Source organism: Gopherus evgoodei, chromosome 6, assembly GCF_007399415.2.
Source record: "Gopherus evgoodei ecotype Sinaloan lineage chromosome 6, rGopEvg1_v1.p, whole genome shotgun sequence".
NCBI classification, from domain to species: domain Eukaryota; kingdom Metazoa; phylum Chordata; order Testudines; family Testudinidae; genus Gopherus; species Gopherus evgoodei.
The window spans coordinates 11514096-11534524 of record NC_044327.1 but is presented as its reverse complement, the minus strand read 5'-3'; the positions used below and the strand labels follow the sequence as shown (position 1 = coordinate 11534524).

At 46.6% G+C, this 20429-nt stretch overlaps 1 protein-coding gene across 1 annotated transcript in view; it reads right to left on the bottom strand.

The window, feature by feature from the left end:
* Nucleotides 1–1549: 1549 nt before the first annotated feature.
* LOC115653206 (glyoxylate reductase/hydroxypyruvate reductase-like) overlaps nt 1550–20429 on the bottom strand; it is a 37843-nt gene continuing 18963 nt past the window's right edge. The window contains exons 5-9 of the mRNA XM_030566122.1: nt 12742–12830; nt 10448–10552; nt 8013–8148; nt 7352–7482; nt 1550–2063 (exon numbers count right to left, since the gene is read on the bottom strand). Of these exons, the coding sequence (XP_030421982.1) occupies nt 1942–2063; nt 7352–7482; nt 8013–8148; nt 10448–10552; nt 12742–12830 (583 nt within the window). The 3' untranslated portion in view covers nt 1550–1941. The remainder of the gene's footprint in view (nt 2064–7351; nt 7483–8012; nt 8149–10447; nt 10553–12741; nt 12831–20429) is intronic.

Here is a 20429-nt window from a genome sequence, read left to right as displayed (position 1 = left end):
GGAGCTCCTTTGGGGTCAGGCTTTTCAATGGCCGCTTTCCTTGCGTGAGCAGTTTTGTTGACGTCCAGGGAGATTCCTCTGGGTTAGCAAAATAGGCAAGAGCTCGGGATTTCTAATGGAACCTCAGGAAGTGCAGCCAATTGGGTTTGGGCACTTAACTCCTTTGAATGTTCCAGGCTATATCTCTTCAGATAGGTCTCCTTTATGGTGGTGTGTAGGGGACACACACTGCATGCCCAGCTAGCACGGGTATAAACAGCAGTGTAGTTGGTGGAGCACTGTGCAGGTAGTACAGATATGCCAGAAGAACCCTAGGGTTTTGGCCAAAAGAGTTAGAGAACTTGTACGGAATCTGAATCTCCCTACACGAGTGGTAAATTATTGAGACAACAGCCCATCGAAGGGTGTATCCTACTTGTGGACTGGTCAACAGTGGAACACATCCTGTTCCCTTACTCAAGTGAGTAGCCCCAGTGAAGACAGAGTGATCACTTGCACCAGGAAGGGGAAGGAGGAGTTGGCCACCATGCTCTGCTTCCAAGCACATGGCTTAGGAATAGAGCGGGTTGACAAATTGATTTGCCTTGATTTAGCTGGTTGAGATGGGCTCTAGGTTCTCCTCTACAATTCAGTAAAACTACAATTTGTCCAGTCCACCCTCACCTTAAAACCCCAGTGGAGGCATAGCCTGGGTGTGCACGAGACATTCATTTTGCACACACACTGAATGCCAGATTGGCCCACTCATTTTCACCACTTTACTCCTTACACGTATTTTCCAGCACACTGAAATCACGCATGTAAGTTACACCACTGTCTAAAGTCATTGATGCATTTGCTCCTCCCTCTCCCCTGCCCCTATGTGTTTCTCTTCCTCAGACAACACCATCACTTTAGTCCTTTTCACACGCTGTGACTGGGGAAATAGAAGACCTAGTAATAATTTCCAGTTGGAGTATGATGAATCACATCTACTGTCAGTAAAATAAATATGCAGCCACTGAGAAAATGCACATGGTAACTGGGGAGAAATGAAGCACATAGTATGAAAAATAAAACCCTTGAGAATCTTACTCTTGATGCAGCAGATGTAACGTGCTGCATTGAAATAAGACACTAAGATACGAGGAAGAAAATACAAGAGGTATGGGTATAAAGATTTCATTTTGGTTAATTAGGAACTTCAAAACTTTTGCAGTTTGGCAACCATCTTTTTTAACACAGTAGAAATGGAAAGGTCTTTTCATTTTGTTAATGGACAGTAGCTTTCAGAAGTTCCAGCGTAACAAAGAGAACATAATCTGAATTCACAAAGAAAATTAAACAAAAAAAAAAAAGTACCAAGGTTGATAACAATGTTATACATTTTATTTCTGGGAATGTGCCCATTCTAAAAATGCAAATTTCCTGGAGATCTTCCCTCCTGATTGCTTCATGCACAATAAGACTACAGACAATTTTAATGAACCCTCTCCCCCTTAGCAAATGCCAAGTTAGCTTTAAGAAAAAAGGTCACATTCGAAAGCGATTGCTTATCTCTTGGTGACATTCACGTCCAGCAACGAGCAGAACACACTCGCTGTAACCAGCTGCTAATGTCGGGGGGGGGTTGTCCGTATACCCTCCAGCAGCACTGAACGCTGTGGGGAGACACGGCACAATATGTAATACATATGCTGAACTGCAGCATGTTGGTAACGGGAGGAGAGGGAGATGGGCTGCTGGCTCCCAAGATCTGGACACAGGATATCTGAGACACCAGTAGAACTGGCCTATTCTTTTTCTCGGTGAAGAAAACAACGGTGCTCTCACCCCCCAACAGTTTGCCGTGGGACCTCTGCCAATCTAACAGCTCCCAGCAATATCAGGCTGCATTTATCCAGGCCAAGGGCGGTTTGCAGGAGGGTGAGCACAAGGAGAGTAAGTGCTTTGCGTCGCCCGTCAGAGTGGCACCTCCTTGCCCATGGCTTTTCCCTGAAGGCCTGCCAGTAAATTGCTGGCAGCTAAGGCAGCCATGGCGTTCCGGGTAGCGACCGTAGCGCTGGCGATATGGGGGAGAATAACTGCAAACAGAAAGGGAACAAACTTCAGAGAGATCATTTCTTGGTGCTGGGACCTGCAATCGCAATCAAAGGGCCTGCCCCGCTGTGAATTTATTTCACCCTCTCACCAGCATTCATCACCCACTGTGCAGATGTCCCCTGACAGCATTTGCCCTGGCCATGGGAGACGATCGGCTCCTGGGACAGACCGTACTCAGCTCCTGAGCAACAGCCCATTGAGGACACCAGGATTCCATTGACGCTGGATCTTGTTAGGGCCCCCACCTGCACTGCTGCACTTTGCATGGGAATACACCAGGCTAAAATGATTCCAGGAGGACGTGTAAGGACAGGAGGGGGGAAATACAGACTGTTTGACAGAGGTGGGGAATTGTTCTCGTGTCCCTAGACTCTGTTTGTTTACTACTTCTCAGTTACAAGGGGCATCTTCGCCCCTTGTAACTGAGCTGGATTTGCTAGGGGGGCTGCAAGCCCAGAGGATTGAAAGGGCACTGCCAGGAATGGCCGGCTTAAGACTAGACCTACTAGTTGTGTTTTGTCTGCATGCAAGTCACATCGACCCGCCGCTCTGCCTGCCTGCTCTGTCCGGGTGAGCTGGCAGGGGATTGAAATTTACACAAATCCTGCAGGGTTTTAAAAGGATTTTTAAAGTTAAGATGATGTTTTAGTCAAATCCTGCCGGATTCTTATAAATGTCACTCCCCTGGTGGCTCACAAGACCAGAACAGGCAAAGCGACCGTACGGATAATAACATAAGAACATAAGAACAGCCTTACTGGGTCAGACCAGTATCCTGTCTTCTGACAGTGGCCAATGCCAGATGCCCCAGAGGGAATGAACAGAACAGACAATCATCAAGTGATCCATCCCCTGTCGCTCATTCCCAGCTTCTGGCAAACAGAGTCTAGGGACACGATCCCTGCCCATCCTGGCTAATAGCCATTGATGGACCTGTCCTCCATGAATTTATCTAGTTCTTTTCTGAACCCTGTTATGATCTTGGTCTTTACAACATCCCCTGGCAAGGAGTTCCCCAGTTAGATTGTGCATTGTGTGAAGAAATACTTCCTTTTGTTTGTTTTAAACCTGCTGCCTATTAATTTCATTTGATGACCCCTAGTTCTCATGCTATGAGAAGTAGTAAACAACACTTCCTTATCTACTTTCTCTATACCAGAAATGATTTTATAGACCTCAATCATTTCTCCTTTTAGCCATCTCTTTTCCAAGCTGAAAAGTCCCCGTCTTATTAATCTCTCCTCATACATTAGCCTCATTACCAGTACAAAAATGATTTTTCCTCCCTTGGTATTCTACTGTTGATAATAGCCCACTTCCACTTTAATTATATTGCCTCGTTAGCACTGACCCCCCACTTGGTAAGGCAACTCCCATCTTTTCATGTACTGTGTATATATACCTGCCTACTGTATTTTCCGCTACATGCATCTGATGAAGTGGGTTTTAGCCCATGAAAGTTTATGCCCAAATAAATGTATTAGTCTCTAAGGTGCCACAAGGACTCCTCGTTGTTTTTGCTGATACAGACTAACATGGCTACCACTCTGAAACCAGACTACAGTTAGTAGTTCTGCAATTTCACACTTGAGTTCTTTCAGAACTCCTTCAGAACACCTGGTGCTGATGACTTATTCCTGTTTAATTTATCAATTTGTTCCCAAGCCTCCTCTAATGACACCTCAATCTGGGACAGTTCCTCAGATCTGTCACCTAAAAAAAATGGCTCAGGTTTGGGAATCTCCCTCACATCCTGAGCCGTGAAGACCGATGCAAAGAACTCATTTAGTTTCTCCGCAATGGCCTTATCGTCCTTGAGTGCTCCTTTAGCACCTTGATCATCCAGTGGCCCTAGTGGTTGTTTAGCAGGCTTCCTGCTTCTGATGTATTTAACATTTTTTTTTGCTATGGATGGTATAACATGCACAGGGACGTTCCTGGGCCGCGGGCAGGTGCACACGCCGGTTGGGCTGCCCATAAGCCTGGCTCCTGGGGGTGTGCAGAGGAAGGAGATGACATGTGTGTTTATTTGTAATGCTCTTGGAAAGGAGAATACATGCCTCTGTTTAGCTACTGCCATGCCAGAAAAGGTTCCCATTCAGCTAGGAAGAGCTTTCAGTGAGTTCCACGGCCCAGCCTCTCCTTGGGCTCACTTCTGGGATGACCAGTGAAAATGCAAACTACTGCTCATTGTTATCATTATTTGTAATACTGTGGTGCCTAGGAGCCCAGCTGCAGACCAGGGTCCCACGGTGCTAGGTGCTGTACAAACATAGGACAAAAAGACAGTCTGTGCCCCAAGGAGCTGACACCTGGCGGTTTGGGATGGTGTGAAGCTCTGTTCCCTGGACATGGCAAAGCTACTGTACTCTTCCTGAACAGGCCACCTAACTGTCACCATGTGGTAATGACTACCCAGCTGGGCTGGTTGTAAATTGGCAACCAAGGCGCAGCCTAGACTAAGGAAATAGGTCATCCTTGACACCGTGCGGGCCAATGCTTTTAGACATGACTTTACGTCTCATGTAGACAGAGTTCAACACCTTTAAAGATGGGTTGACAATAGCCAGTGCATGTTATTTGTCAAACATGATCTATAGACCCAGGGCCGGCTCTACTGTCTTCGCTGCCCCAAGCAGCACGCTGAATTGCCGCTGTGGACGGGGCGTTGGGAGGGGGAGTCCGTGTGCCGCTAAGGCGGCATGTGCGTTTCTGCCAGAAGACAGAAGCTGCACTGCCGCGGACAGCTGAACATAGAAGCTGCTGCCGAATTGCTGCCGCCACAGAAATGTGCCAGCTGCCCTAATGGCACACGGATTGCCCCCGTCATCTGCGGTGGCAATTTGGCACGCTGCTTGGGGGCAAAAACACAGGGACTGCCGCCCCTTGCAGATTGCCGCCCCAAGCACCTGCTTGGAATGCTGGTGCCTGGAGTCGGCCCAGCATAGGTCCCGGGGCTCGGTTTCCCACTGCCAGTCCAGACCCTAGCCCCCTGAATGTTAGCAGACGGAGTAGTAGCTGTTATTGCTGAAGGTAAGTTCATGTAGCAGTTTCCCTTCTAACACGGCATCTCCAGTCTCGCATATCTCACTCAGAACTTACTGAAGCTTCTGGCTTTGGGGCTACGATGTTTTAGGTTTGGTCTCTTCTTGCATGTGATTTTTTGTTTTGGTAGTTTGAGCAAACCCAGTTCAGACATTTAAGGAGGAGAGTAAAGCAAATACATGTCCCCCACTATAAAAATATCCTTGCCACCCTTTTCAGCAAGGTTCCCACTGGAACATAGCGCAAAGGTGATGGAACATAGGGCGGGGACTAACTTCCTATAAGTTGCCATGAGGGTTAGCGAGCGCTCTGGCACTCTTTGTATAACACTGTTCTGATGGGCTTGTTGTACAGCTCCTGAGGTTGGTGGGACCAGAGTTCTGGCATGGGCCTTTTAAAGGCATGGGAGCTGTTTTTCTGGTGGAATCTTGCTAAATAGTTCCACAATATGGAATTTACATGTCATTATGAAATCTTTGCACTCCAGCAAAGGTCGGCAGAGTGAAGCACGTGCTTTTGAATGTTTTTTTTCCTCTTTTTCCTCATCTTTTTTCTTTTAAAAACCCACCAGAAATTCCAGAGAAAAATATGTCACTGGAACACGAGGGTTGCCCACTGAGTCCTCTGACAGTTAAGGTGGTCCACGCAACCTCAATTGGAGAGGCAGTCTAGTCCAGCGGCTAGGGCCCTAGCTTGCACTTCTGGTAGACCCAAGTTCAATTCCTTGCTCTACCACAGATTTCCGGTCACTTAATCTCAGTTTCTCATCTTGACAATGGCACTTTCCTATCGCTGAGGGATGTTCTCACAATAAATACGCTGGGGATGGGGGATCTGTATCACAGCTAGTTAATTCAGCCTCCTTGCCTGGATGCATTATAGTGTATCGATAATGAATATAGGCTATGCAATTTGTCAAAGAAATGCAATAGCCTAGAGTTTTAGATACACACTTTGTAGTGTTATGTTCTACTTTGTGTATGCCAGACAAGTGAGGCCCATGGAAATACACAGCAAGCCATACTTACACATCCAGTATCTGTCTTAGAGCAAAAGTGAAAATGTACGGGCACATCTAAGCCACCAAATTTGTAGTTAACTGCCTCTTTCCCTAATTTGCCCCTAAAGGACTTTCACTTCTGTTGGTTGAAAAGAAAATACAGTACACTAGTATTGATCAAATGACTAAATGACAGGGAAGGTCAAAGGATCAAATCCTCATGTGATGTAATTAGCTGAGGATCTGACCCTAAGTCAGTACTGATTTACTGGCCCTTTAGGACAATGAAATTAGTATTCATAGAAAAAGAATTGGGAAAATGATAAGATATACAAGGGTGTATATAGCACAAACATTGTGTATGATGATGTACTTATTATTAAGAAATAATGTGATCATGGAAATCAAGAGTGTTTTAATGCAGAGTTAAAGTTGTGTCTTTATCCATGCACCTTGAGGTAAACTGGTGCAGCACCATTGACTGCAGTGGAATTATACTGATTTATACCAACTGACTTATTATTTTTTATTCCAGGATGCACATCTCTTAAAGGAGATTAATTGATATGCAGAATCCACAGGATTGTAAAGATCACTGGAAAAACAAACATGCAGAAATGAATCCCTGAGCTTGCTGGAAACTGGAATTTCTATTTTGTGGGAAATTCTGACATTTTGAAATTTGGTTTCATTCTGAATTGGTCAAAATTTAGAAATTCTGCCACAGAACATAAATTAAAAAAATGTTAATTTGGAAACATCCAAACATTTTGTTTTGATAGAGTCAAAACATTATAATATAACACAAAATATTAATTAGTATACATAGTAGTAATTATGAGCTACAAATCTAATATAATATTACAATTGTGATTTGAATATAATATAAAAGTTTTACTGAAATGGATCGAAACAATAAAGTCAAAATGAAACACTTTTACCTTGCTAAAATGAAACATTTTGACAATATTGAAATGAACTATAAAAAGTCTGAATTATTACTGTCAACTTACTCCTGTTGTCAAAATTCACACGCTCTCCCAAAACATTTTCATATCAAGGAAGCTGCCGTGTCCGAAGGAATACTGTTCCATCGAAACAACTACAAACCAGTGCAGGTATAGCTGCCTGCTCTAGAAATCAGGCCATAGTTTTAAATTCCCAGATCACCATTTTCAGCCACCGCTCTTCAGACGGTGGTAGTAGCTGTCAACACAGACTCACCACAGTTTTTAAGTTTAAAAAGAGGATGATCTGTAGGCAGAGGCTCGGGCTCTGTGACATCCAGACCAGCAGCTGCAATCTGACCATTGACCAATGCCTGGTACAGGTCTTCCTGGTTCACTACACCGCCCCTGTTGGGAAAAGAAAAACAAAGTATCTATCAACTTCTGGACATCTTCTCTGTGTAGTTGTTCTAGCAGCTAAGAGCCTTAGTTATCTGGTGAAAGCTTTAACAACGGGGTTGGATGAAGTTGGAGTGCACAGCAGGCTGATCTTAGAGGCTGCTTTATAATAAACTCTGAGGCCAGAGGCTTACAGTTCTGTCCTCCGGCACGATTCATACTGTACTATGTGTGGGATCAGCTTATCTAATGAGACCGAATCCTCTGGATGGGATTTGCCTGTGTCATGATACATCTCCCTCAATCAGCGTGTTGTCGGATTACACCAACATAAGCCTTTTATTTTTAATAATTGTTTGAAAGTTGATTTTATTTTATTGAGCTGGGCTGCTGTCAGAGTTGGGAATATAAATCTTGTCTCCCTCTATGATCATGGAAGGATTTGTGTCAGAAGTTTATGTCCTCCAGTGTGACATCTGTGTGTTTATCTTGCTGAGCCTTGGCTCTAAGCTATTTCTTTCCCTCCTGTCCTATCTCACCTGCTGGTGTTGATAAAGATGGCAGTATCCTTCATTAGGGAGAAAAGGCCGTTGCCACAGATGCCCTGTGTTTCAGGCGTTAAGGCACAGCACACAACGATGAAGTCCGAATGCCGAGCCAATTCCTCCAGTGGCACTATTCAGAAGAAAGCAGAAAGGCTGCAGAGATTTAAAAAAAAAGGCACATACCATTGGAAAAAGCCTCAGATTTATCTTTGCGCTGCGTTGACCAGAGTCCACAGATAACAGACTGACCTAGAAAGAGGTTTCTGACCAGAGGAGCGAGGCTCTGGAACAGCCTTCCAATAGGAGCAGTGGGGCAGACAACCAAACTAGTTTTAAGATGGAGCTTGATAAGTTGGTAAATGGGATGATATACAGGGTTGCCATAGGAGGGATTGGACTTGATGTCCCAGGAGGCCTCTTCCAATCCTATGGCCTTAGTCTGAATATTCTTGGGGGCCCAACATATTTGACATTTACTGTAAATTCATGTAAACAATTTCCTCCAAGGAGAACTGGTTAGTCCAGTTTAAGGTAGTTATTGACATCCGCCGAGTTCCACAGGCCTGCAGCTTTCTGACAAGCCCTCCCCATCTGCAATCAGCGTACCCTGAAGTGGTTTGTGGGGCTGTCAAGGTTTCTTTCCCCACTTTGAACTTTAGAGTACAAATGTGGGGACCTGCATGAATACTTCTAAGCTTAATTACTAGCTTAGATCTAGTAACACTGCCACCAGCCAGAAATTCAGTGTCTGGCGCACTCCCTATCCCCTCCCAAGACTTTCCCCTCCCTGGGTTGCCTTGGGAGGCTTCACCAATTCTCTAGTGAACACAGATTTAAACTCTTTGGATCTTAAAACAAGGAGGAATTAACTATCCCCCCTCCTTTCCCTTCACCAATCCCTGGAGAGTTCAGACCCAATCCCCTTGGATCTTAAAACAAGGAAAATCAATCAGATTCTTAAAAAGAAAGCTTTTAATTAAAGAAAGAAAAGGTAAAAATTATCTCTGTAAAATCAGGATGGAAAATGCTTTACAGGGTACTCAGATTCATATAGACCAGAGGATCCCCCCTCTATCCTTAGATTCAAAGTTACCGCAAACAGAGGTAAAAATCCTTCCAGCAAAAAGAAACATTCACAAGTTGAGAAAACAAACATAAGACTAATCCGCTTTGCCTGGCTGTTACTTACAATTTTGAAACATGAAAGACAGATTCAGAAAGATTTGGAGAGCCTGGGTGTACGTCTGGTCCCTCTCAGTCCCAAGAGCGAACAACCCCCAAAACAGAAAGCACAAACAAAGACTTCGCTCCACCAAGATTTGAAAGTATCTTGTCCCCCTATTGGTCCTCTGGTCAGGTGTCAGCCAGGTTTACTGAGCTTCTTAACCCTTTACAGGTAAAAGAGACATTAACCCTTAACTATCTGTTTATGACAGGGGCCCTGGGCCAGAGCACGTGTGGGCTCCTCCCCACCCCTTCAGCCTGCAGTATCCCCCACTCCTCCCCCCGGTGGATGTGGCTGATCAGCAGGTCACAGTTCAAAATGCCCAGCTGAGAATGGGCATGATGGCTAGTCTGGGAGACATACCTCGAGGCACAGAGCAAGTTACACCAATGAAATGCGTTAAAAGTACATTTGCAGAAAGAGCCATTTTACTGTTTTAGATTCTGCAGTCAGAGCAGTTGGGGGCAAACTCTTTCTGTGTGTATTGTCTGGATAATACGGCATGCGGGTGATTGGTCGCACTTAATTACATCTGTGCTCAGTGACTTCCCTGGGCTTTGAATCAACCATGTCATCTGCAATATGCTGACATGACGGGCTACCCCTTGGAAATGATACAAAAATGCTTGTGGCTAAATAAATAGGAGGGAAAAGCTTTTAAACCAGACTGCTTCTCTGGAGTTAAGAGATGTCATCAGCTCTCATGGTTTGATCTTGAGTCTTCCAAAATTGAGTGTTTTTCTTAAAGCCCCAGCTCCTGGAGTCATGTGTTTCCATGAGAATCTCAGCTTTCATTTAAAAATGTTATAAAAACCATATTTCCGGGTCTCAAAAGTGCGGAAAAACATGAAAAGGCGAGAGACCCTTACAGGCTCAGAAACCACAATGCAAATAAAAGGAATCCGTTACTTATGATTTTTTAAATCTTACCATTTCTATGCCAATCTCATGTTTTCTGGCAGGGGGGAGGCCATGGCTTTAAATGGGGGTGTTCTGAAAGGATGGCTGGGGGAACCGCAGTCTACCTCTATTTTTAATCTAAACTAAAGCCACCACTGCACAGCCCATACACATGCAAGGCAGGAAGCTCCCTAGCCAGGTAGTTAGGAAAACAGGCTTTCCGGCAGTTCAGGCTTTGCATTGGTGAGGTGGGATTCCAGCTGGACTTCTCCACTGTCTGAAAAATGGTCTGGTTCCATCTTACCAAACTCGGCCGGGATCTTGGTGGCCACGTCAGGTCTCGGGCCAGTGTCGGCATAGAGGAATCTCTTGACTCCAAATGGCTTTAACCGGGCTGTGACAGCTGCTCCTATAAAGTGGGAATTACAGCCATGAGTTCCACCTTATCACTGCTTATCTGCTGTGCAAATTCTCCCCCTTGGCAGGCGAACCAGTGTGCAGGGTGCAGGAATCCCTAAGGTGAGTTTCCTTTACATCATCACGTTGTGGAGAGGGATTTTACTGCCCTGTGGGATAAGCAAGTGTCCACCTCCCTACACCTGTGAGGGGTGCCCCAAATCTGCATGGTCTCAGGACATCCATGGAGGCCCATGGCAGCAGTCCCTTCCAGAAACCACCCCTCAGCCCATTCCTAAGGGAAGAGGGACTTGCTGAGTGGAGAGGTCACTGTAGAACGACCGGCCCAGATTTCCTGAACACAGGGGAATAATCTGTTCGGTGTTGAGATGGGATGATGCCATGAAGAACAGGCATCCACATCCCAGTCTGGGACCTCTTCTCGCCTGAGTGTTTTGGCTGAGGGGCCTTCTGCGGGACTGATAGGAGATGAGAGCAAGCTGCTGAACCCCTACCATAACTTCCAGTTTGCAAAGAACACCTTTGCAGTTCTGTTTGCAAAGAACACCTCCTGTGTCTTGTTTAGTAACCAACTGGATTTGGTTAGTGCTGTTATTAAATAGTCTGGCAAGTAACCACGCCCCAGGAAGTGCATCCATTGTCCTACATTCTTGTGGTGACGGTAAAGAAACCTAATAACAATTGCCTTTCTTCCTCCATGCACTTTACAAACACCGACTCATTCTCATGACAACCTGATAGAGTGCGTAAACAAACAGGATTAAGTCTGCTGTCCACAGTCCAGATGGGGAAACTGAGGCAAAGAGGCGACATTTTTAAATCTCGGGACATAACTCCATATTTAGGCATCTAAAAAGTGGCCCAATTTCAGAGATGCTGATCACTTGCTAATCCAATTGATGCCAATGTGCAAATACAGCAAATACTTTTATTGTAAGCCTAACCTGCTCTACACTGTGCCGTGAGGGCAAAATTCACCCCTGTGGATTTAATAGCGCTTAAATGGAATTTAGTGGTTTTTGAAAGGATTTTAGCAGATCTAGGGATGAAATAGCGACAGAGGCTAAAAGGTTTTCCACTGCCCAACACTTTATGTTGTCACTTAGAAGCAGAGCTGAGTGAATAATTGATGTTTTGGTAGGGGGATGGGAGATCTGAAAAATTGGTTGGTTTCAAACCACAACTGATTTTTTTCAGTATTTCTCATTGTGAGGGAAAAAAAATCTGAAGAAAATAGTTTTGGGGTCACCAAAACATTTTATTTTACCTGAAACTATTTTTTACCAGTTTTCCATTTCATTTTGGGTCATTTTCAGGTGCTTTGAATCTTCCTTTTTGTTTTTATTTAATTAGCTACATTTCTAAATGAAACATTGCTTCAAACAAAAAGTCAAAATGTTTTGTTTCAAAATGGCCAAAAGGAACCATTTCAACTTTTTCAGGGGAAAAAAAAAAGATCATTTTTGGTTAAAACTATTTGCCAAATTTGATCACAATTCTCAAGTAGTTTCAGTGCCGTGTCAAAATTCATTTTCTGTGGCAAATGTATTATTTGCCAAGCAAATTTTACGTGGCTCTATTGACAAATGTGCAAAGTGTAGACTGCCACATAAGTATTCTTCATTCGTTTACACCAGCGGTACTGACATTGCACAGGTATAAATGAAGTCTTATGGTGCGAGGTAGTAAACTATCAGACCTATATAAAATTAGTACTTGAAATCTAGATCTATCCACCACTGTCGCATTAGAAATGTATAAGCAACAAAGTGGAAGCACTTAATGGTGTTTTTATTAGAACTGATCCAAAAAGGAAAAGTATTCATGAAAAGTTTTGTCAAAAGGTTTCCTTCATTCTCAAATGTTGAACACATTTGAGGAGGAACACTGGAAGAGGAGAATTTTGCAAAATGTGCCAATTTTTTAAAAATTGGCAAATTCTAAAACGTTGGCCAGATCTACTTTTTTATATCGATGGTGATAAAAACAGAAATGTAAAAAAAAGCAACCTCATGATTTTTTAAATTGTTGACACTTTTCAAAAATACTCAGATTTTGACTCTAACTCTGTTTGATTTTTTGGTCTCTTTTCATCCATTTGATTTTTTAGCAAAAGAAATCAAAATACAGACCATTTTGGCCAGCTCTGTATGAAAACTCTACACGGATTTTGCAACTTACCTATTCTTCCAAGTCCTAGAATCCCCACAGTGCTGTCTGTCAGACCATAGCCACACATCCACAGAGGCTTCCAGGTTCCCCAGCCACCGCTTTAAAATATCATTGGAAGCTATTTCAGGCATACACAGTACAGCATTCACCTTTCCCCAGCACTTTGGAATGTGGAGACTGTTTCTATTTAGCTCTGGTTGATCATTTAACAGGAACTGCCAGACTGGGTCAGACCAAGGCTTGAATTAAGCCGGTAGTCCTGTCTCCAACACTGTCCAGGAGGAAGTTGCAAGAATGCCTATAGCAGGCAGCTATGGGATAACCTACCCCCAGGGAAAGTTTCATCCTAACCCTCATTAATCAGTGGTTGATTTTTCTTTGAAGCAATAATGGTTTATATCCCCCACAATTCTTAGATTAGCCATTGTTGAGAGACAAGGTGGGGGAGCTAATATCTTTGACTGAACCAACTTCTATTGGTGAGAGAGACAAGCATTCTAGCTCACACAGAGCCCTTCCTCAGCTCCCTGTAAGCTTGATCAACAGAAGATGGTCCAATCAAAGATATTACTTCCCCCAACTTGTCTCACTAAGGTCCTGGGACTGACACAGCTACAACAACACTGCATACATCATTAACTCTGAACAGTCTTGTTCTCCATATACATTGTGTGAATCCCGTGCTGCTGCTGTTGTTATTCAGACTAACTGAATCAAAGCTAGCTTGGGTATGTGTACACGTGCTGAAGTCACACATCTGAGTGACGCGCAGTCAGGACCAGCTTTAGCAAGTGCGGGGCCCGATTTGAACAGTTTCAACGGGGCCCCAGAAGGGATAACTGAAAAAAAAAACATAAAAAAACACGTGGGGCTTGTACTCACCAGGTGGAGCGCCGACTCTTCGGAGGCGGGTCCTTCACTTGCTCCGGGTCTTCGACGGCACTGAAGGACCTGCCACTGAAGTGAAGCCAAAGACCTGGAGCGAGTGAAGGACCCGATGACCAAGTGCTGCCGAAGACAGAGAGCACCACCAAGTGAGTAAAAATTAAAAAGGAGCCTCTAGACAGGGAAGGGATTCTCAGCCACTTGCCCACCCTGGCGGACCTGACCCTAACCCTAGCTCCAAGTGACCTACCCATAGGAACCCTAATCCTAGCTCCAAGAGCGCTACTCTTAGGAACCCTAACCCTAGGGCGAGAAGCCCTGCCCATAGGAACCCTAACCCTAGCTCCAAGTGCCCTACCCATAGGAACCCTAATCCTAACTCCAAGTGCTCTACCCTTAGGAACCCTAAACCTAGGACAGGAAGCCCTACCCATATGAACCCTAACCCTAGATCCAAGTGCTGTACCCATAGGAAACCTAATCCCAGGGCGGGGAGCCCTACCCATACGAACTCTAACTTTAGCTCAGATTGCCCTACCCTTAGGAACGTTAACCCTAGGGCGGAAAGCCCTACCTATAGGAACCCTAACCCTAGATCCAAGTGCCCTACCTTTAGGAACCTTAACCCTAGGGCGGGGCACACTACCCATAGGAACCCTATCCCTAGCTCCAAGTGACCAACCTTATGAACCCTAAACCTAGGACGGAAAGCCCCACCCATAGGAACCCAAACCCTAGCTACAAGTGTCCTACTCATAGGAAAACTAACCCTACCTCCAAGTACCCTAACCTTAGGAACCCTAATCCTGGGGCGGGAAGCCCTAATGATAGGAACCCTAAACCAAGCTCCAAGAGTCCTACCCAGAGAAACTCTAGCCCTAGAGCAGAGCGCCCTACCCATAGGAGCCCTAAATCTAACTCTAAGTGCTCTACCCTTAGGAATTCTAACCCTAGGGCGGTGGGGGGTGCCCTACACATAAGAACCCTAAACCTAGCTCCAGGTGCCCTACACTTAGGAACCCTAACTCTTGGGCAGAAAGCCCTACCCATAGGAACCCTAACCTTAGCTCCAAATGCCCTACCGTAAGGAACCCTAACCCTAGGGCAGAAAGTCCTACCCATAGGAACCCTAATCATAGCTCCAAGTAGGAACCCTAACCCTAGGGCAGGGCGCCCTACTCACAGAAACCCTAACCCTAGCTCCAAGTGCCCTACTATAGGAACCCTAAAACAAGCTCCAAGTGCCGTATCCTTAGGAACGCTAACCCCAGCTCCAAGTGCCCTAGCCATACGAACCCTAACCCTAGCTCCAAGTGCCCTACCATAGGAACCCTAACCCTAGTTCCACGTGCCCAAACCTTAGGAACCCTAACCCTAGGGCGGGAAGCCCTACCCATAGGAACCCTAACCATAGCTCTAAGTACCCTACCCATAGGAACCCTAACCATACCTTCAAGTGCGCTACCCATAGGAACCCTAACCTTAGGGCGGGACCCTCTACCCATACAAACTCTTAACTGAAGTCCAAGTTCCCTATCCGTAAGAACTCTAACCCTAGAGTGTGAAGGTTACCTACCCATAGGAACCCTAACCTAACCCTAGGAGGGGAAGCTCTACTCTTAGGAACGATAACCCTAGCTCCAAGTATCCGAACCTTAAGAACCCTCGCTTTAAGTGCCCTACCCATAGGAACCCTAACCCAAACTTCAAGTGCCATACCCATAAGAACCCTAACCCTACCTCCAAGTGCCCTATCCATAGACACCCTTACCCTAGGGAGGGAATCCCTACCCAAAGGAACCCTAACCCTAGCTCCAAGTGCCCTACCCATAAGAACCCTACCCTACGGTGGTAATCCCTAACCATAGGAACCCTAACCCTAGGGAGGGAATCCCTACCCATAAGAACTCTAACCCTGGGGAGAGAATACCTACCTATGGAAACCCTAACTCTACCTCCAAGAGCCCTTCTCATGGGAACACTAACACTAGGGAAGGAATCTCTACCCATAGGAACCTTAACCCTAGTTACAAGTGTCCAACACATAGGAACCCTAACCCTAGGGTGGGAATCCTTATCCATGGGAACCCTAACCCTAGCTCCAAGTGCCGTACCCATACGAACCCTATCCCTAGCTCCAAGTGCTTTACCCATAAGAACCCTAACCCTAGGGCGGGAATCCCTGCCCATAGTAACCCTAAGTCTACTTCCAAGTGACCTACCCATAGGAACCATAACGCTAGCTCCAAGTGCCCTAACTATAGGAACCCTAACCCAGGGGCGGGAATCCCTACCCACAGGAGCCCTAACTGTAGCTCCAACTGCCCAACTCATAGGAACCATAACCCTAGGACGGGAATCCCTACCCATTGGAACCCTCACCCTAACTACAACTGCCCTACCCATAGGAACTGTAAGCCTAGGGCGGGAATCCCTACCCATAGGAACCCTAACCCTAACTACAAGTGCCTTAACCATAGGAACGCTAACCAGAGCTCCAAGTGACCTACACATAGGAACCCTAACCCTAGCTCTAAGTGCCCTACCCATAGAAACCCTAACCTACGGTGGGAATCCCTACTCATAGGAACCTTAACCCTAGCTCCAGGTGCCCTACCCAGAGGAACCATAACCCAAGCTCCAAGTGCCCTACCCATAGGAATCCTAACCCTAGATCCATGTGCCCTAGCCATAGGAAACCTAACACTAGGGTGGGAATCCCTACCCGTACGAACCCTAAACCTAGCTCCAACTGCGCTACCTACAGGAACCCTAACCCCAGCTCCAAGAGACATACCCATAGGAACCCTAACCCTAGCACCAAGTGCCCTACCTACTGGAACCCTAACCTGAGCTCCAAGTGCTCTACCCATAGGAACCCTAATCCTAGTTCCAAGTGCCCTACCCATAGGAATGCTAACCCTAGGGTGGGAATCCCTACCCATAGGAACTTTAACCCTAGCTCAAAGTGAAGTACTCATGGGAACCCTAACCCTAGCTCAAAGTGCCCTACCCATAGGAACCAAATCCTAGGACGGGAATCCTTAGCAATAGGAACCCTAACACTAGCTCCAAGTGCCCTACCCATAGGAAACCTAACCTGAGGGCGGGAATCCCTACCCATAGGAGCTTTAACCATAGCTCCAAGTGCCCCACCCATAGGAACCCCAACCCTAGCTCCAAGTGCCCTATCCATAGGAACCATAACCCTAGCTCCAAGTGCCCTACCCATAGGAACCCTAACCCTAGCTCCAAGAGCCGTACCCATAGGAACCCTAACCCTAGGGCGGGAATCTTTACCCATAGGAGCCCTAAGCCTAGGGCTGGAATCGCTATCCATAGGAGCGCTAACCCTAGCTCCAAGTGCCCTACCCACAGGAACGCTAACACTCGGTCTAAGTGCACTACCCACAGGATCCCTAACCCTAGGGCGGGAATCCCTAGCCATAGGACCCATAACCCTACCTCCAACTGCTGTATCCATAGGAACCTGAACACTTGCTCCAAGTGACCTAATCATACAACCCTCAACCTAGGGCAGGAAACCCTAGCTATAGGAACCCTAAACCTAGCTACAAGTGCCCTACTCATCAGAAACCTAACCCTAGCTAAAATTGCCCTACCCATAGGAACCCTAAACCTAGCTGCAACTGCCCTACCCATAGGAACCCTAACCATAGGGCGGGAAAACCTACCAGTAGGAACCCTAACGCTGACTACAAGTTCCCTACCCAAGGAATGCTAACCCTAGTTCAAAGTGCTCTACCCATAGGAACCCTAACCCAGCTCCAAGTGTCCTACCCATAGGAACTCTAACCCTAACTTCAAGTGCCCTACCCATAGGAACTCTAACCCTAGGGAGGGAATCCCTGCCCATACGAACTCTAATCCTAGCTCCAAGTGCCCTACCCTTAGGAACCCTAACTCTAGTTCCAAGTATCCTACCCATAGGAACGCTAGCCCTAGGGTGGGAATCCCTACTCATAGGAACCCTTACCCTTAGGGCGGAAATTCCTACGCATCGGAAACCTAACCCTAGCTCCAAATGCTCTACCTATAGGAAACCTAACCCTAGCTCCAAGTGTCCTACCCATAGGAACCCTAAACCCATCTACAAGTGCCCTACCCATAGGAAACCTAACCCTAGGGCGGGAATCCCTACTCATAGGAACCCTAACCCTACCTCCAAGAGCTATACCCATAGCAACCCGAACCCTTGCTCCAAGTGCCCTAATCATAGGAACCCTAACCATAGCTCCAATTGCCCTATCCATAGGAACGGTAACTCTAGCTGCAATTGCCCTACCCATAGGAACCCTAACCCTAGCTCCAAGTGCCCGAACAATAGGAGCCCTAACCCTAGGGCGGAAATCCCTACCCATAGGAACCCTAATCCTAGCTCCAAATGCACTACCCATAGGAACCTTAATCCTAAGGCAGGAATCCCTACCCATACGAACCCTAAATCTAGCTCCAAGTGCCCTACCTATACGAACCCTAACCCCAGCTCCAAGGGACATACCCATAGGAACCCTAACCCTAGCTCCAAGTGCCCTACCTATAGGAACCCTAACCTGAGCTCCAAGTGCTCAACCCATAGGAACGCTAACCCTAGTTCCAAGTAGGCTATCCATCGGAACCCTAACTCTAGGGTGGGAATCCCTACCCATAGGAACTCAAAATCTAGCTCCAAGAGACCTACCCATAGGAACCCAAAATCTAGCTCCAAGTGCCCTACCAATAAGAACCCTAACCCCAGCTCCAAGTGCCCTACCCATAGGAACCCTAATCCTACTTTGAAATACCTTACACATAGGAAACCTAACCCTAGGGCGGGAAATGCTACCAATAAGAACTCTAACCCTTACTACAAGTTCCCCACTCAAGGAATGCTAACCCTAGCTCCAAGGGTCCTACACATAGGAACATTAGCCCTAGGGCGCGAATCCCCACCCATAGAAACCCAAACATTAGCCCCAGTTTCCCTATCTAGAGGAACCCTAACCCTAGCTCCAAGTGCCCAACCCACAGGAACACTAACCCTGTCTCGAAGTGCTCTACCCATAATAACGCTAATCCTATCTCCAAGTACCCTACCCATACAAACCCTAACTCTAGGGCGGGAATCTCTACCCATGGGATCCCTAACCCTAGCTCCAAGAGCCCTACCCATAGGAACGCTAACCCTAGGGTGGGAATCACTACCCATAGGAACCCTAACCCTACCCATAGAAACCCTAACCCTGGCTCCAAGTGCCCTACCCATAGGAACCCTAACCTTAGCTTCAAGTGCCCTACCCATAGGAACCCTAACCTTAGCTTCAAGTGCCCTACCCATAGGAACCCTAACCCTAGCTTCAAGTGCCCTACCCATAGGAACCCTAACCCTAGGGTGGAAATCACTACCCATAGGAACCCTAACCCTACCCATAGAAACCCTAACCCTGGCTCTAAGTGCCTTACCCATAGGAACCCTAACCTTAGCTTCAAGTGCCCTACTCATAGCAACCCTAACCTTAGCTTTAAGTGCCCTACCCATAGGAACCCTAACCCTAGCTTAAAGTGCCCTACCCATAGAAACACTATTCCTAGGGTGGAAATCCCTACCCATAGGAACCCTAACACTAACTCCAAGTGCCCTACCCACAGGAGCCCTAACCCTGGCTCCAAGTGCCCTACCGATATAAACCCTAACCCTATCTCCCACTGCCCTACCCAAAGGAACCCTAAACCCTAGGACGGGAATCCCTACCCCTCTGAACCCTAAACCTAGCTCCATGTGCTCTACCTTTAGGAACCCTAACCCTAGCTTCCAGAGACCTACCAATAGGAACCCTAACCCTAGAACCAAATGCCGTACCCATAGGAACCCTAAACGTAGCTCCAAGTACCCTACCCATAGGAACCCTAAACCTAGCTCCAAGAGCCCTACGCATAGGAACCCTAACCCGAGCTTCAAGTGCCCTACCCATAGGAACCCTAACCCTAGAACCAAATGCCGTACCCATAGGAACCCTAAACGTAGCTCCAAGTACCCTACCTATAGGAACCCTAAACCTAGCTCCAAGTGCCCTACCCATAGGAACCCTAAACCTAGCTCCAAGCACCCTACCCATAGGAACCCTAACCGTATCTCCAAGTACCCCACCCACTGGAACCCTAATCCTAGCTCCAATTGCCCTACCCATAGGAATCCTAACCCTAGCTCCAAGTGCCCGACCCATAGGAACCCTAACTCTAGGGCGGGAATCCTTACCCCAAGGAACCCTAATCCTAGGTCCAAGTGCCCTACCCATAGGAACCCTAACCCGAGCTCCAAGTGCCCTACCCATAGGAACCCTAACCGTATCTCTAAGTGCCCTACCCATAGGAACCCTAAACCTAGCTCCAAGAGCCCCACACATAGGAACCCTAACCCGAGCTCCAAGTGCCCTACCTATAGGAACCCTAATCATATCTCCAAGTGCCCTACACATAGGAACCCTAAAGCTAGCTCCAAGTGCCCTACCCATAGGAACCCTAAACCTAGCTCCAAGTGCCCTACCCATAGGAACCCTAACCCTAGCTCCAAGTGCCCTACCCATAGGAATCCAAATCCTAGCTCCAAGTGCCCTACCCATAGAAAGCCTAACCCTAGCTCCAACTGCGCTACGCATAGGAACCCTAACCCTACTTCCAGGTGCCCTACTCATAGGAACCCTCACTCTAGCTCCAAGTGCACTACCCTAAGGAACCTTAACCTTAGGGTGGGAGGCCCTACCCAGAGGAAATCTAACCCTAGCTCCTAGTGCCCTACACAAAGGAACCCTAAC